This window comes from Protopterus annectens, chromosome 13.part0, assembly GCF_019279795.1.
Source record: "Protopterus annectens isolate FY-2018-M chromosome 13.part0, PAN1.0, whole genome shotgun sequence".
Taxonomy (NCBI): Eukaryota; Metazoa; Chordata; order Ceratodontiformes; family Protopteridae; genus Protopterus; species Protopterus annectens.
The window spans coordinates 1,148,544,262-1,148,563,030 of record NC_056747.1 but is presented as its reverse complement, the minus strand read 5'-3'; the positions used below and the strand labels follow the sequence as shown (position 1 = coordinate 1,148,563,030).

The window sequence follows — 18,769 nt, the reverse complement described above, 5'->3', positions numbered from 1 at the left end:
TCTTAACTGTGACAGTTCTTGTGTTAATTCCTTTGTAGTTTTCTCTATTTGATACCTCCACAATGGTAGTTGATTTCTCCTCTTCCTCTCCCTTACTACCCTGTATTCATGTTGTAAAATTTTATCTGTTATTAATTTAGCTGCACAGTAATATATCTGTTTACTTCTGTTATATCACATGGATCTCTATGGACAGTTCTAATTACTGTGATCCTTTGTTTTATAAAATTTCTAACTTTTTGGGTTTTATTAACCTTCTGTAGTCTATTTCTTTCATTGATGTTTATATGTCTATCTATATTAAATCAAGCAACTCTTCTCTTAGCTCATTTTCTTCTAAACTAAGGGCATATTTTTTTTTTGTTCTCCTTTTTCTGTTGGCATTCTATAGAAAGTTCTAAAGCATTGTCCTGTTGAACATTCTCAATTTCATCCTGTGTCATCCATTGTTCTGTCATATGGGAACTCACTAGCCTATTACTCCCCATGATTGACCAAGTCAGAGTTGCCATAGTTTCCTGTTCCTTCCCTTGCTGTCCAGCTTCAGGTAAACATTTATACTGGTTTCCTGTGGAAGGCTCCAAAATATCTTCATATGGCAACTGAGCAGTTGCTTCCTATTACACTGGTTTCTCCTTAATTTGGATATCTACTGCTCTAAGTTGCTGTGGTATTTTCTGAGTTAGATTTTATTCACGGAATCCTTCGCTTTGCAGGTACTCCATAACCTCAGTTTCTATTTCTTTAACTCTTCCATCATTCATCTTCTTTTCTACTTTTCCTCTGTCTTCTTATTTTTTGTTTTGCAAAGTTTCCATGTACAGATTAATTTGCCTGTATTTTTCTTCAAATATATTTGCTGCTGCTCTTTTAGTATTGATTAGTTTTGTTTTTCCTTTGCATAAATATTAGACCATATCAAATCTCTTTTTTCTTTCCCATGTCCATATATCTTGTGTCTGGAAATTCTGGGCTTTTTGCATAATAGTAACAAAACATAATTTCTTTCTTATACTCAATAGTCCACTCTATCATCTTTATGGCTCTTCTTCGGCCTATCAGTTTTTGAGATTTTTGTGGACTGCTACCTCCTTCTAAAACAGGGGGGCCATCCTCCCCCTGGGCCTGGCCTAGTTCCATTGTAAGAATGTTTCTGTGACTTGAGGATTCTACACTGTCATTTTTTCCAGTCCTGGCACCAGTGCGCCTATCAGAACTGGGCACTTTTTTATCAGGGGTCTTGTGCACCCAGCTATCTATTTTAATTTTTGACCTACTTCTGTCCATGATATATGCTATAAAAAAAATGCAGTCTACATATCAGTGTCATCTTTGTGAGATTTTGTGAAAAACACAGTCCATCTCATGAAGGTTCTCACCAAGACTTGAGGATGAATGCAGTTTCAGCAGTACTACTCTCCTTTGCTCGCTGACTTATCATCTCTGCATTCAGAATCATATGTATTACCTATGAGTGTGTACCACTGGTAAGTTAGGTAATGTGTTTCACTCATTATTTGAAATCACCTGCTCCTTTACCTATTCTACTGCAAGCAGTAAGCACCATGAATACACATGGCGGTAAAGATGCTGCATGTATTCTTGGTGCTTACTGTGTGCAGCTGAATGGGTATTCGTAAGTAATGAAAAAGCTGAGGAAAACTATGGTAAGTTAAGGGGCAGATTTACAAACTTACTATGCAAATTAGGTGCAGCCACACTGTGCTTTATGAACCACAATATAGTCCAACTGTGTATCTCCCTCTTAGATGCAAGTACAATGGGCTCCAGAGTATGTGCAGCTTCTACTGAATATGACTCACCTCCATGGAAACAAACTTAGGATGAGTAGAATATGTGGATCTGCTGTGAGCATTTCTGTGTAGGGCTGCACATTGCCACAATCAGTGCTGATTGTTCTGGCTTAGTTGATTTGAGTATGGCCATAGTAACATGGTTCACTGATTGCCCTTGCTGTTCTGTGAAGTTTAGAGCTATGAATACCACACCTAGCTTTACAGAGGCATAAGTCATGACAGAACTGAACAGCTCATTTACATATTGGAATATCAAGGGCACTGTTGTAGTGCTAGGGTCCCAATTCTTTCTGTGGCACCACTGAGAAAACCTCTTCCATTTGGATACTGGATAAGTAGGATTTCCCTGGGGCAGGCTTCCAAGCCTTCTTAATTATAGTCAGTACTTCCTCAGTGAACTGGAGCCTAAATGGTTGTTATTATTTTGGCTTTTCCCAGTAAGGGGTCGCCACAGCGGAACTCCAGTCCACTAATGATTGGCAGTAGATTTTTACAGTGCCGAGGTGCCAGCCCGACGCTCAACCTTTAACGAAGGCACACCCATTCACGCATGTCTTTCAAATGCCACTCGACTGTGGGGAGGACATGCAGACTCCACACAGAAGGCGCTCCAGCCGAGAATCGAATGGGAGAACATCTTGCTGTGAGGTGACAATGCTACCGCTGCACCACCGTGGCTTAACTAGGGCCTAAATGGTAAGAGAGTTAAATCATCTGACAGTAAACTGCAGGGTCTTTAGGTTGGAGTGTACTAAGATCCCCTCATGCTGGGGTTGGGAGTTGGCATCATTGTTAAGGTGCTTACCTAACAGGCACATGGTACAGGGTTTGATAATCACTTTTGAGGGAAATTGGATATGGTTAAAATGGCCCAGAATAGAAGCTAGCCTAGTACTTACTATGAACTTATGAACCTATGAATGAGGAGGTCCATTTGCAAAGGCAACATTTGAGATTTCACCATGGATATCTGAATGAAGAGGTAGAAAGAATAGTTGCGTAAAATCTTACCATAACAATAGATGGTCCTTCTCTTCACTGTTGCAGTATTCATTACGTAAGGGAGTTCCTGGCCTTAGGTTACCCAATGTCGGCCAGTATGCAAAAGACTTTAACTACTTTAGGCTGCATGGTATGTTGCACATATTCTGTGATCAGACATTGGCCATAAAAGTGACGTATGCACATACCATCCTCAGAACTGACTGCCCCAGGAGAAATGCCAACCTAAGGAAGGTGGGTAAGAATCATTCAAGAAGAAGCAAGGTCAGGTGGAAGGAAGGAGGGATAGGAATACCGCAGCAGTGAAGAGGACATCTACATTTATGATAAGATTTTACACAACTATTCTATGCCCTTCTTTTCACCTGCTGCCATATTCATTACATGCGAGAGAATACCAAAGCTCATGAAGTAAGGAAGGAAGGTACAGCAGAGGAGCTTTCCAGAAACCCACGCAGTATGGCTCTGGCAAACACTGCTCTAAAAGATTCCATCTAATTTGTAGTGTTTGGTGAAAGTACAGACTGAGGTCCATGTAGCTGCTTCAAGAATTGAATTAGTATCCAATCCCTTGAAAAAGGCCCCAGATGAGGCAACAGCCCTGGTGGAGTGAGCCCTAACAAAGGAAGGGAAAGAATCTTACCATGGAGAGTGTAGCAAAAGGTAATGGTCTTGGAAATCCAGGAGGAAACAGTCTGCTTGGACACAGCCCATCCCAGGACCCTGGGTTGTAAGAAACAAAAAGCTGATCTGACTTTCTAACAGATTTGGTTTTGTCTAAATAAAATCTAAGGTGTCTGTGGATATCTAAAGTATGGAGTACCCTCTCACTAGGGTTCTTGGGGAAAGGTAAAAAGGTAGGTAAGTTGATGGACTAATTTAAAGACAGGTCATTGACTACCTTCGGATTAAATGAGGGGTTTGTGCAAAGGGAAACCCTGTCATTGTGGAAGACCAGAAAGGGTGGGGATATCATAAGGGCTTGTAGATCAGGCACTCATCTGGCTGAAGTCAAGGCTAGAGGCAACAGTCTTCCAGCAGGAGTACTGTAGGGAATCTGAGGAAGCTGGATCGAAAGGTGAGAGAGTCAGCTTTTCCAAAACAAAGTTAAGGTCCCAGGGAGGTGGAATAGTTTTCCAGGGAGGTCTAATCTGTAGGATGCTCCTAAGAAATTGTTTAGCCTCAAATCTGCTATCTAATGGGGGAGGTAGAGGCAGAGAGGCAGATATGGCTGACATATGGGCTTTCACTGAAGAGTAAGCCAAGCCAGTGTTGAGCAATTCACACAAATAAGATAAGACCAGGGGAATTTCCACTGTCAGCAGAGTTTGGTTTCATTTCAGACACCAGACTGAAAACCTCTTCCATTTGGCTAAATAAGATTTTCTGGTATTTGGTTTCCTGTCCTCCTGCAGGAGTGTAAGCCTGTCCTCAGAGAATAGGTTTCTGAAAGGAATTAGTACCCTATCACCCACAGGATCAATTGGAGAGTTGAGAGGTGGGGATGGATAAGGGTCCCTTTATCTTCTGTGAGAAGGTCCACTCTGTGAGATAACTTGTGGTGATTTCCCTTGGCTAAATGCAGGAGGGGAAGGAACCAGTGTTGTCTTGGCCAGAAGGGAGTCACCAGCAAGATTTTTGGTTTGTCCTGCTGAATTTTGGACAGGACTTCTGGAATGAGGGGAAGGGGAGGAAATGCATATAGAAACATCCCCTTCCAAAAGAAAGAAAGGACATCCGCTTTCCAGACCAGAGGATGAGGCTCTCTGGCACAAAACTGTGGAAGCTGTTCATGGGGGTTGCAAAAAGGTCTGCTTGGGGAATACCCCACTGGTGGACAATGTCCAGAAACACATCCCTTTGAAGCATTCACTCATGGGATGATGTTTAGGACCTGCTCAGGTAATCTGCCACACAATTCTGTGATGAAGAGATGTATACTGCCTGAAGGGTCACCTGGAATTGAATTACCAGCTCCTAAGCCTGAAGAGCTAGCCTGCATAATAAGTAGGATTTGGTTCACCCTGTTTGTTCACATGTTCACATACCAGAGGACTGTCATGTTGTCTGTGAATGGCTTTAGAGGTCCTGGATGGAAGAGGGGATGGAAGGTCTGCATGGTCAATAGAAGTGCCCTCATCTCCCTTCCACTCATGTGTTCCTTCAGCTGAGAGGGACACCAGACCCCTTTTGCTTTCAGGTGGCTGAAAGTTGCTCCCCAGCCTATGTCTGAAACATCTGTGAAGATCTCTTGGTGAGGAGCAGGTGGGTGGAAGGGAATTCCTGGGTTGAGTGACACTTGATATATCCACCACTGATGTTCTCTCTTCAGACAGGGGATGAGAGGAATGGGGAATTCTAAGGGGTGCTGGTATTGCATCAATCTGACTTTAGATACCACTGGCATTTTCTCATGTGGAGTTTGGCTAAGGGGAGCATGGGAATGGTGGATTCCATAACATCCAAGACCCTGAGAAACTCTCTGGCTGTAATGTGGTGAACCAGCAGAAGATTTCTGAAGTACAGGGTGAGGACCTGTACCTTTTGTTGGGGTAGAGAGACCTTCATAAAATCAGTTTGTATAATGCACCCCAGGAAAATCTGATCCTGTGAGGGGGTGAGAACTGACTTCTTTAAATTTATTGTACACTGTTTTCTTTAAGTTTATGGTGAACCCCAGAGTTTGTAGACGATTGATGGTAAAGATAATATTTCATTCCATCTCCTCTGTGGAGGTAGCTAGCAGGAGAAGGTCATCCAGATAAGGAAAAATATGTAGTCCCTGAAGTCTGCAGTGGGCAATCACAGGAGCCAGACATTTGGTGAAGACCCTTGGTGTGGTGGAAAGTCCAAAGGGCAAGGCTCAGAACTGAAAATGTCTTGATGATGACACAGAGAAGTGTAAATACTTCCTGTATTTGGGATGGATGGGGATGTGCAGATATACATCCTTGATATCCAGGGTAATCATGAAGGCTTGTGGCAGAATAAGGGGGAACAAAGTCTAGAGGGTCAGCATGCAGAAGGCAGGAACCCTTAGAAAAGTTCTGAAATGAGACAGGTCGAGGATGGGTCTCCAGGGACCTTCATTACTGGGCACCAAGAACAACCTGGAATAAAATCCTTTTCCTGTTTGGTTTTTGGGAACACTCTGAATGATCCCTTGGTTCATCAATTCTAACAAAACATCTGAAAAAAAAGGTAGTTGCTCCCTGGGAGGTTGAGGGATGCCCCTGAAGAAGGGGTTGTTGGTCCCCTACCATAAAGTACCCCTTTTGAACAGTGGTGAGGACCCAGGAGTCTTGGGTTATGCTTTCCCAGGCTGGTAGGGACATAGGAAGGCACTGGGAAAGTGTGATGTGGGTTAGAGGGGGAGAACAGTCAAAGAGAAGACTGTTTGTCAGAAAAGGGCTGCTTAGGTGACAGAGCTGCCAGAGAGGCCTTAGGCTGTTGTGGTCTCTTGTCACTCATTTTTGTTCTGGGTTGGGGGTGAGGTGAATGCCTAGGTACAAACACAGGTTTTGCAGGGTAGTTTCTTTGGAACTTGTTTACTAGAGAAACAAAAACGTGTTTCAATTCTTCCAATTCCTTACCCTTTTTCCTATAATGATTTGAACAAGTAAGCAGTTGCAGGGCCAAACAAAGCAACGTTGTCCAAAGGAGCATTCATAAGTTTGGCTTTCATGTCTTCAGGTAAGGGCTGGAGCTTTAGCCAAGAGAATCTTCTTAAGTCTGATCCAGATGTAGCTGCTCTGGTGGAGGCTTCTGCAGCATCATAGCTACACTGTATGCAGTGTCGTGCTACTTGAGAAGCTGCAAAAAACAAGGAAGTAGCCAAGATTTAATTTTCTGAATTAGGTAAGTCTGCAATTACCTGCGAAAGTTGGGGCATAAGCTCTAAAGCAAATTTGACCATGTGCATTTGGTAATTTATGGCCCTAAATGCAAGAGTGGTGGAAGTGTACACCTTTTTGCCTAGTCTACCCAGGGTCCTGTTATCCTTATCTGATGGTAGGAGGGTAGTGGAGGGCAGCAATTTTGATGGCTTGTCAAAAGCCACAGAAATAACAGAAGGGTCTTCACAATGGCATCTGAAGAGAAACTTACAGTCCTGTAGGACCTTATAGAAGTGGTCTGCATTTTTGGGGTTGACTGGCTGGGAATCTGGTGTCTGTGAAGCTGAGGCAAAAGCATCAAAAAAGGCAGCCAAGACAGCAGATGGGCTAGGTGATTCCACCTGTAGTACTTCATAGTATATTTTTTGTACTTCAGATTCTTGGGCGCTATCCCATTTAAAGTGGTCTGTCATTTTAGCTAGAGTCTCTCCAAAGGAAAGGTCTTCCATAGGTGAGTCTGTTCCATTGGATTCCTCTTCTGGGTAGGCATAATCCAGGGGGGAAGGGATCCGTGATGAGTAGTTCAGAGATTTCTCCACTGAGGATGCCTCTTTCTCTGATGAATCCTCTGCCCTAGTCCTTTTAAGTGGACAGGCTGTACTGGGAGAGGGAGCTGTAAAGCCTGGGTAGGCCTAAGGGACATAAAGGCATTGAAAAGGCCCTGAGTGAATTGTTGCCAGTCACTAGCAGGATCTTTTGCCTGAGATAAATGTTTTGTTTTTGGTTTCTTTTTTCAATGAAAGTAGGGTGGGAGGCCGCGATGTAGGCCTACATTCTATCAGATCGGAATCTACCTCTTCCCTTACAAGGATCTGAGGAAACCCTTTAGGGCCTTCCATTATCATGAGTCATAGTTCCCTTTGGACATCTGAAAAGGATGCCTGCTGAGCCTCTGCGGACCTGCTTATGCTCGGATCTAAGGCGGCCTGGATGTCAGGCTCAGCCTGTGGAACCAATCTGTGAGCTGGTTATGTTTCCAGGCTCTCCTCCACCTCAAGAGAGATGACGTTGTCCAGAGGCACAGTAGAAGGTTCAGGCCTTTGCTTTTTGGCCTTCTGTTTCAAACTCGACTCACCTTTGCGCCCCAAGGATCCCTCCATAGTACTTTTTGCTAGCAGCTTTAAGCGCTGGTTCTCTAGGTAGACAGCTAAAGAGGATAATCTACTTCTTAAGGTATTTGGGACAAATGCTTGAGAAACAGAGCAATTTTTGTGGTTGCGATTTTGATCTAGGCAGAACAGACACTGGAAGTGGCTATACTTGTGTGGAATTTGTCATCCATAATGGCACTTGCCCTCTTGGATGATATGAACCCTAACCAAAGACAGCAGCAAATTAGTCAAAAAATTCCCCAACGGAGCACTTATCTGAAAATTGAAGAATTGCAAACGACTTGGAGTCAGACCATATGTTGGAATCTGGCATTCAGATCTGGCAGCAGAGATGTTCTGAGGATGGCGCATGCACACGTCACTTTTATGGCCAACGTCCAATTGCAACCAATGTTTGATGTATCATGTACCCTACAGTAGTAAAAGTCTTTTGTATACTGGCTGACATCGGGTCACCTATGACAGGGAACTCCCTCATTTAATGAGTACTGCAACAGATGACTAGAAGGACATCCAGTTCTGCCAGGAACAAAAATGGTGCTAGTAGGAACATCACTGGCTCCTCATTCTGTGCCATCTGGATAACACTTGTAGAACAGAAATTAGAGAGAATTAATACAGATTATCTGTCTATTTAGGGAAAAAGACATCTAGTCCCCAAGCTTCCTGTGGGGTTCTCTGGGCACAGATTCCTTAGGTGTTTGTTGTTCAGAAAAGCAAACAACTCCATATCTGAAACACCTCACCTGCATGTAATCTGAAGGAAAACATCCCTGTGTAGCATCCGTGTGTGAGCTCTGCAGGTGATCTTCTTAGCTGGACCATCCCTGATATGAACTAGGATGGGATGCTGAATGCCTTTAATATCATCTGGGATTAAAAAACTATCTGCAATGCAGTCATGTTTAGCCTGCACATAGTATAAGAACAAATTTCCTCCTAGACTGTTGATGTTTCACCTTACAGTAGTGTTTGTCTACTGTCACTTCTTGCAGGGCCCTTTTTTCCAGGTGGGTTTGAAAGCTTTGAGCGTCCAAATTTTCAGCATTATTCATCATCATCATCATCATCATCATCATCAACAGCAGCAGCAGCAGCAGCAACAAGATCTTTTTCTTTACATTTATAGGTTTCTTTCCTTTACCTCAAGGCCCCCTGAATGTGCTCCCCAAGCTAGATTTGAAGCATATGTACCTAGAGGCTTGTGTAAAGAACACTTCTTGGTTGTGTCTGAACTGGTTGGACTGCTACTCTAGCCCTTTTGTAATGCAAGGCAGCAGAGGGATCATCTCAACCAGTGACTTAGAGTTCTGGATCCAGGTGTGTCTTGAGATACCAATCAAACCTTCTCATGTTCATCTGTGTCAGAAGGATCATTATAATTGAGGAGGCCATCAAACCCAGAGCACACACAATTTTATTGACTGTGACCACTATATCTTGTTCATGGTTTAAAACAGTAATGCAAGGGATTTCACTTTGTCATGAGGAAGATAGCTCTTCTGGTTTTTGAAATCCAGTAAAAGATTTTAGAAGGGCTGAGGCTTGAAGTGGGAATGCTGAAGGAAACCCTCAGGTTGTGGAAACAATCCAAAGTAAATTGCACAACCGTTCCTACCTTCCACTGTGTCGGTCATCTGGGTAGGGACTAATATGAATGTGATTGGTTCTACAATATATAATTATCAGAGACAGTCAATTTGTAAATATCCCAGCTGCAGTAGCCATCCAAAGAACAATAAGGTAAAGTCGGGGCTACCCTCTCCTCAAATCTGAGAAAGCATCTGCAGTCCCTTTAAGCTGGTATATGGAGGTAAGCATCCTTGAAATCTAGGGCAACAATCACAGTTTGAGGTAATAGGAGTAATACGAGGTCCTGCTATTTTAACATTCTGAAGTGTGGAACCTTGAGGCTGGTGTTTAGCCTCAGGATGGGCCTCCACTGATCCACTTTTATAAGCACTAGGAATTTTTGGTCCTGATTTGCATTGGTTCTGTTACTTCCAGCTGTAGGAGCTCTTGTAAAACTGAGGAGGGACCAGATGCACCTGTTACCTTAGAAATGGAGGAATATCTGACATCTTTTGTTTTCTTAAGAAATGCAATTTAATGTGAGAGATGATTTAGAGCACCCATCTGCGATGCTATCGCAGTTTCTTATAGATCGGGTCACCCTTTCTTCTATCCTTTATGAGCACGACCTAGGGTTTAGAGTAGGAGATGGAGACAACTCATGTCATCATGGCTACTCCTTAGGGGGATAGAGTCTATCCTTTATGAGCACGGCCTAGGGTTTAGAGTAGGAGATGGAGACGACTCATGTCATCATGGCTACTCCTTAGGGGGATAGAGTCTATCCTTTATGAGCACGGCCTAGGGTTTAGAGTAGGAGATGGAGACGACTCATGTCGTCATGGCTACTCCTTAGGGGGATAGAGTCTATCCTTTATGGGCATGGCCTAGGGTTTAGAGTAGGAGATGGAGACGACTCATGTCGTCATGGCTACTCCTTAGGGGGATAGAGTCTATCCTTTATGAGCACGGCCTAGGGTTTAGAGTAGGAGATGGAGACAACTCATGTCGTCATGGCTACTCCTTAGGGGGATAGAGTCTATCCTTTATGAGCACGGCCTAGGGTTTAGAGTAGGAGATGGAGATCCTTTATGAGCACGGCCTAGGGTTTAGAGTAGGAGATGGAGACGACTCATGTCATCATGGCTATTCCTTAGGGGGATAGAGGGCACTGGGGCCCTGGGCTTCCCTTTTTGGTCTTTCTGGCATTTCGTTTTTTGCTTGTCCTTTTTAAACTTTGCCTCCTTGTCTGTAATAATAGGACCCATATTTTGATGGACAGTTCTTGTGATACCTAGGCATTGGGCAGTGGAAAACTAGACATGGTTTCATTGACTGTGTAGCCTTACCCCTCTTCTCCATTTTTTGCGTACTTCACTACTATGTTCGTAAATAGCAGATCCCTATCAAGGGAGTCATTAACAAGTTTCATTTTGACATCTTCTGTCAGGGACTGTAGGCTCACACAAGCAAATCTCCTAATTGGGTCTACATTAGATAATTGAAATCAAAATAGCGAAATTCACTTGCACTAACGACAAAAACTTTCCTAAAGTAAGGAAGCAATTGGCCAATACCACAACGCTGTAGTTCGGTCTCAGACTTGGTATATACAGTTAGGGTGGGTGTGGGGGCAAAGCCCCCCACTTTGGTGGGTTTGATTTAGTGCAGTGTGTTGTGGTGTTGTAGTGGCCAAGTGATTACTTACTCTACTAAAATTTTTGATGTTAGCTGAAGTGTGTTTCGCTGTTTTGGTGTCAATTAATACAGGTTTGGGGTAAGTAGATTTTGATTATCTAATATAGACCCTCCTAATCATGGACCCCATAGCTGCCATCTTGGATACTGTAGCCACAGCAGCACAGCCACACTTGGAGTGGTCAGCCAACTGACTGACGGAGTGACTGGCTGAGGTCTAATAACTTCACTCTCAGACAGGCATCAAACACTTCTCCAGACTCATCCATCTGGTCTAGACCACCAATCTGAAACTTGATCAAGTGTGTCTGACAGTTAATGGCTCTGAAGGCCAGACTGTTAGCTGTACATAGTTTCTTCCAAAATTGATCCCACACTCTGTTCTCTTTATCACTGGGAAGAGCACTTGGACTCTGAGCCAGTTTTGAACCCTTGTCTGAATGCCCAAACCCCACTGCTATATCCACTACAGGTAAACCTAAGATACCTTTTTAGGGAAAGTGTGCTGGATATCCAGTTTTCTGAGGCAAAGAAAGCATCCTATAGTGTTCCTAAGACTAGAGGAATTGCCACAGTGTCTAGAAGCTCAAATACTTTTTGTGGGTATCTTTTACCCCCTTGACCTCCCATTCTGAAGTTATCTTTTATTCTGCAAAGACAGTCACCAAACTGGAGTTCCTCTGTGGTTGAAACAGAGGGTTTAGTATATTCTGTGTCTGTTATACCCTGACAAAAGGACATTTGGGAAGAATAGTCCAAGTCTTCCCCCTCACTCTCTAAGCTTAACCATGCCCCTACCCCTAACCTTACACATTATATTATGAAAATTCCTTTCTCTAATGGTATTGTTACTCAGACATTGACCACTTGGTGTTTAATTTTATTTTTGGGGGGAGAGGGGTTAATTTGGGTTTGAATTGTCAGTATCAATGCTTGTGCACTTCGATGTTGTGTCGTATAATCCTGGTGCACCTATGTCTTATTGCCAACTTATCCTACCACAATTAAAACATAATATTTTATTAACATTTAACTAAAGATCACTGAAGAAAAAACATTGTTTCTGAGTGCAAGCTACTAGTCAGACAAAAACTACTCTAACAAAGACACAGGACACGAAGCGCTGACATTAACAAACTTGAGGCCATTGTTCACACCTGGACTGAACCATCAGACACAGCATGAGAGAACCATGGCAACAGTAAGCAGAATGCTGGGATGCATGCTCATGAAGACCCATGCCAGAAACTGAGAATTACTGTTCCCATTCTACTAGGACATATGTCACATTTTATGTATTGTCTGCTGTTCTGCAAACCATACAGTGGCATCAGAGTGTTGTCAGTTATCCAGAGAAAAGTCAACAGAAGGGTGAGTGGAAAGGGTAGGAAAGGATATTATAGCACTTCGAATGTTTATCCTTCGAGACCAGAAGGGAGAGAGGTCATGGTACTTGGAACAAGATCATGCAAGGGAGATATATGAAGGGGTCACCCTGCAAAGAACAAATGAGGAAAAATAAGGGTCACAGACAGTCGAGTGCACTACTTAATGAAGCTGTGAACATACTTTTCTACACAAACATTCGTGGACCCATGGAGTGGAATACCAAAATGAACAGTGGAGGGGAAATACACAAACTTATTTAAGACGTCACAGGAGAGGTGGGTAAAGGGAAAGGGAATGATAGGAGGCCGGCTGACCATCTCGTTATATTACCAAGTAAAGGTAAACAAAGTTTTTGATAAGTACTGGGCATGCAAGAGGGGGGATATAAAGGGGCTGGAACACCACTTTGAAGATATACACACACACAAAGAAAAAACAAATAACTACAATGATAATAAATCTTTCTCTGTTGCAGTCATGTCTGCCCCAGTTTAGTTTCAGTACAGTTCTCTGTGTGTCCTTTGGAAAACATTAGCAATAAAACTGTTCACATTGCATCAAGAAAGCAATTTAAGACATATCTTGTGTTTTCAGCCAAACTAGTTGAACTGCTTCAAATTTTCCTTGAAAAAGAGCTTACATATACACACAAGTGCCCTTAGTTACTGTACTATTAGCACTGTTTTTTTTAACACCTTTATTGAATTACCACTTGAGGCATAGGCAACCATACATTTACATAAAAGAAAACAAACCATATTAACATATTCCCAGTTGCAAACATTATACATCACATATATTCTTTTGCATATTTATCATCAATTCAACATTACAAAAATGTATCAATTTTTGCCTTTCCTTAAAACACACACCTCCTCCAAAATATTATTCTGCATGTATTGTTCCCACCAGTCTCATTTTTTATTTGTAATTTGCTCCTTCCCTTTTCTAAAAATCCCACTTTCACTTATTTTACATATGTTACAATATGCAATACTTCCAATACAGCTGGATTAAACTTTGAATTCCATTTTCCAGTAATTGCTTTTTTTTGGCAGCCACCAGAATTAATCTTAACAAACCCTTACCTTTTCCAGGCAACTCAGATCTTGTATCCCGGCTCAAAAATCCCTCACATTAGTTGCACCCATTTGCTCACAATATTTCTGATAGTCTGTAGGGAATTTTTAAAGTATGCCAACTTATTACACTCCCAAAACATGTTCCCAGTTACCTGTTTCTTCCCCATCACACCTCCAACACACCTGCCTTCTACCTGGGGAAAAATTATTTGGAGTCTGCTTGAGATACAAAAATACTTATGCAAACACTTCCAAGCAAAAATGCCAAATCTTGCAGACTCTGTTGCATATTTGGGAGCCATACATATGTCCTCCTATTGCTTCCTTGCAAATTTTTATCCAGACTGTCCTCCCAATCTTCTCCAACCTCCTGTGATCAATTCCCATTGGCATTGTGCAGTATTCAGTATACCTACTAATTATTCCTTTTTAACAGCAGCTTCTGTTCTAGATTCAACTAAAAACGTTAGCAGAGAAGGTCCCCCACCCTGAATTCCCCATCCTTCCCACCATATTCAAATATCAATCCCTGAGTGAGAAAGCAGTCTGTAGCCTGCAGTCCAAATGTATTCTTAGCTACTTCCTATTTTATTACCTTTCCCTCTCTAGATATTTGCTCTCAGTACCTTCATTCCTTTGCCATTTTTCTCCAGTACATTTCAGCCCCCCTTGCCTGTTCTCTGTACTCCTAATTCCAGTCATCCCTACTGGCAAAATGTCCTTTCTCCATTATTGCATTGGCTTAGTTCTTAGAATACTTTCTGTTACTGTATGAATATAATATTCTGTATGGCTGATATTTTCCTTAAGGATCTGCATCCAAAATCCCACTCTCTACTTATTTTATGAACTCCCCCCCCCCCCCCGTTTTATCATCATCCCTTTCCACTTTGAATTATAACCTTCTGCTTGTGTTATGTATATATATATATATATATATATATATATATATATATCTTAACTGTGTAGCTCTAAATATCTCTTCATATCAGGTAATCCTAAACCATCTTGTGCTACTGGAAGGATCAGCTTATCCCACCTGACCCTTGCCTTTTTTCCCACCTAGATAAAATCCTTCAATTCTTTATTAATTACTGAACACAACTTTTCCTCTGGTAGATAAAAATATGCCTGATCTGTATATAAAATTAAAGAGCCTAAAGCATTTTCACTGCTTGTATCTTACTATCCATATTGAGTACTATTAGCCATGCCTTTCCTTATATCAGACTCCGATTAACTGCACAGGCAGAAGGTTATAATTAGTTTTAAAACTACTGTTTGAAACACACCACTGACTAGTGCACATCAATTCCAAATCTGAATGAGAGAAATTGACGTTCGTTAATGGGAATTGAATCCATGCTTCTAAAATACCTGTTACTTTAACCACTGGTGCTGTGTTATCACAAGTTCGAACCTAATCTTCTCCCTTGCAGTGGCTAGCAGTTTGTCATACATGTGAAGGACTGCTGTACATGCTATCAATATGATATGTATGGACTTTGCAACTGCAAGACATATAACATCTGAGAAGGCAAATGGTTTGGAGAAAATTCTGGCTTTATAATCATAAAGCACATTTACCTTCCTTGCTTTGGTATACTTTTCTGAGATTAACACATATGCCGCTACATTGACTGCAAATGAAATCATGTAACTGCACTTTTTATAATACGAAGGCTAAAAAACACCTATACTGATAGGAACTTGCTAAATACACTATTAGAATGCATAATTAAAAGACTTGGCCTTACCACCACATTGAGAAAGAGAGACATACAGTTCATGCTGGGCATAGAGAAGGTCCCCTGATACACATTCGAAGGGACTGGCTTGGAATCCACAAAGTAGACCCGAGGTTTGCTTCGTTCTTTGTCAGCTTCCACAGTGAATGACAGAGCTGCAGAGTTCAGAGGACAAAAATAAAGATAATTTCACTGGTTACTGCAGAACAAGTAAAATATCAGTGCACAGTAAAGAAAGAAATGGCCAGCATGTAATACACGCATGCAGCACAATACTCAGTACACACCCCTTATTACATCTGCAATTAAGAAATGGCGCACGTAGGATGACAGAACGTCTGGTCAATGTGCGGTATGTGTAGCAGTCTAGACAGCGTAGAGGGACTGGTCACAATAAAAAGAAGCCATTGTTGCTTAGCTCTACATATAAATCAGGCTGGAACATATGACACAAACAACAAACTGACCTGTGCAGAATAAAAGAATGATGAAATAACAGTCCAGGACAATGGCATTGGTCAGTGGAGGGTAAACAAATGATGTTACTACAAAGTGAAAATCAATGGATGGATCACTATTAAAATGAAATTGCTCAGATATGAGACAGATATATGAGTGGTCAGTGGAGAATGAAAGATTTGACAATGCAGTACAAATTTAAGAATGAACAGTAAGACATAAAAAAGAACACATGGACAATAAGCAAGAAATAAACAGCCAATCAGTAGGGGCTGCACAAAAGACCAGTCAGTAGGAAATTAAGTGGAACTCCTATGTGTACACACCCATTAGTGTACAGAAAGCAAGGGAATGACTAGAGAGGTATAGTCAATGTGAGATGAGAAAACAGTGCAAACTATTCATTAAAGTGGAAAGAAGTCAGCAAAGAAAGCCAAAAAGACTGTTATAGCACAAGAAAAATAAAAGAATGAATTGAGTTCATGGATTATTGATGGAGGATTAGGAACATGCTGGATTAATGGTGATAGGTGACTTTAAGTTATCTGTGTGTGTGTGTGTGTGTGTGTGTGTGTGTGTGTGTGTGTGTGTGTGTGTGTGTGTGTGTGTGTGTATAGCTATATCTATAGCTGTCTATCTATATCTATATATATATATATATATATATATATATATATATATACACACACACACACACACACACATATATATATATATATATATGTGTGTGTGTGTGTATACATGTGTATATATATATATATATATATATATATATATATATATATATAAAATTAAGTTCAAATGGTCAACAGTCTGAAAAGTCGACCATTGGGTATTAGCAGAACTGCTTTTAATCAGATCACAGAATAGCGGGACTCGGAATTTGCCCTTTTCCCTACTGCAGTGTGAACTCAGAGTTTGGTATGAATAATTAGTAGGGAGTGCTGGGGGTACAGCGGGCTTTTTCTTTTGCATTTTCTGCGTTTTTGAATGTCGACCATTTGGTCTTGATGTTTGTAGTTCAACATTTTGAAGCATCAGTTATTTAATATAGATCCATACACACACACACACACACACACACACACACACACACACACACACACACACACACACACACACACACGTATATATACTGATGTAATATATATATATTTCTGTATACATGTCTGTAAATCATTTACTGGGGGACTGAAAAGCTTTAGACAAGGAAGTTTGGCAGTGTAGTGTAATATATCCAGACTTGCATCAATAAACCCTTCACTTATAACACTCACGTTCAAATTCACAAACTGGAGAATAGCTATGCTATTCACATGTGAATAATTTGTTATCTATACATGTAAAGCACTTAGTTGGGTAAGGTGATGGGCTCCCCCCACCCCAGCATATGCCTTCCCAATCGTCATTGCTACCTTCACTCAGAATCTACAAAAGCTGCAGACACTGTAGAACTAAATTTGCAAACTCACATCAGGGGCACACAGCAGGTAACACACACGTCTCACAATCAGTGTGGCTAGGTACTAACAATTTTTCATAGAATAACATCTCAGCTTTGTGCACTGCTTCACAAGTAATACATGTTGATCACTGCTTTGCAGTTATTAAACTTACATCAGTGAAATAGAATCCCAGAGTGCCAAGGTCATGTGACTCTAGATGTCTAAATGGAAGCATTAAATCACTCTCTAAGTAGGAATGGGCACTGACCTGGCCTGCTCCTTAGTTGAGGAGTAGACAGTCAAGAGGTTCTCAACTTAGAGTTATGGGGGAAAGGGGGAGAAAAAGCTATGGTTAAACTCAAAAATTTGAAATCATTTTCCAAAACCCACTTTATCTCCTTTGGGGATATGGAGCAAATTGTTTTTAATTATAACTATTATAAAAATCTTAACTTTGAACGCAAGGCCAAGTATACCTGGCACTACTGTGTCCTTCACCATGCCACTTCGGGAGTTCACCTCAACTTTTCACTTTACTCTAAGATTATATCACCTAGAAGGAATGTTATACATAGTAGTGGGGTTGACAACTGGCACTGTAACATATTTATATTTAAAGCTGAGATTGTCAGTATGTTAGACCAAACGAAAAAAAATGACCTGCCTGACCTATTGGGTTTACATTTGTTTTAAAACTACAGGCTCTGGTCAATAACAGAGCTTCATTCAATATACTGATACTGCTATGTCTCTCTAATTATGGTAGAAGTAGACATCATCAGGCCTAAAGGTTACAGTGGTAGAAATGGTGTACCATGATCATAAGGCATTATATACAGAGAGTTGGGTGTTGGTATAATGGGTTGGGTGTTTACCTCAAAAACAGAAAGTTTAAGGTTTGATTCTAACCACAGGAAGCATGGCTAGGTTTAAAAAGATCCCTTCAGGTCATTAGCCTAATAATCATCTATGAAGACGATCAGAGGAACACTTATCTCCTGCAATCATCTCAAACATTTAATCCAAATGGCAGGTGCAGGAAGACTGATATCATAGTGCTACAATGATTGCTATTTTTGCTTTATAGTGTTTTGTTCTCTAACTGAGTTCCTGGCTAGGATGCATTCTGTGTGTAGTCTATATGTACTCCATGTATTCATGTGGGGCTTTGCCAGGGGTCCTCTTTTGCTCTCTGTCCCAAAAACATGCAAGTAGGTGAACCAGCAATCCTCCAAGTTGCCCACTGATGACATCAGAAAGTAGAGCATCAGAATAAACAAACCGATGGCATAATGGCATGATGGGAAAGGGGATCCCCATCATACAAGACAGATTAGACTAGTGGAGGAGACTAAGCTACCTGTGCAAAGAGACTGCTATCTAAGAGGTGTCATTACCAGGAAAATTAAAGGAAGATCCCTAGCACCTAGAAATCAACGGCACATAGTTAAAAGGGCAGAAACTGTGGAGATCCTGGTATCCCAGAAGTGAATAGCCTCAGATGAGTATCCTGGAGGCAGACTGACAGGACCTGTGAATCTCAGGTCTC

At 41.5% G+C, this 18,769-nt stretch overlaps 1 protein-coding gene across 2 annotated transcripts in view; it reads right to left on the bottom strand.

The window, feature by feature from the left end:
* Nucleotides 1-18,769, bottom strand: part of ITGA3 (integrin subunit alpha 3) — a 1,049,629-nt gene that overhangs the window by 361,512 nt on the left and 669,348 nt on the right. For both annotated transcript variants that reach the window (XM_044055141.1, XM_044055142.1), the window contains exon 12: nt 15,326-15,471. In XM_044055141.1, coding sequence (XP_043911076.1) covers nt 15,326-15,471 — 146 coding nt within the window. The remainder of the gene's footprint in view (nt 1-15,325; nt 15,472-18,769) is intronic.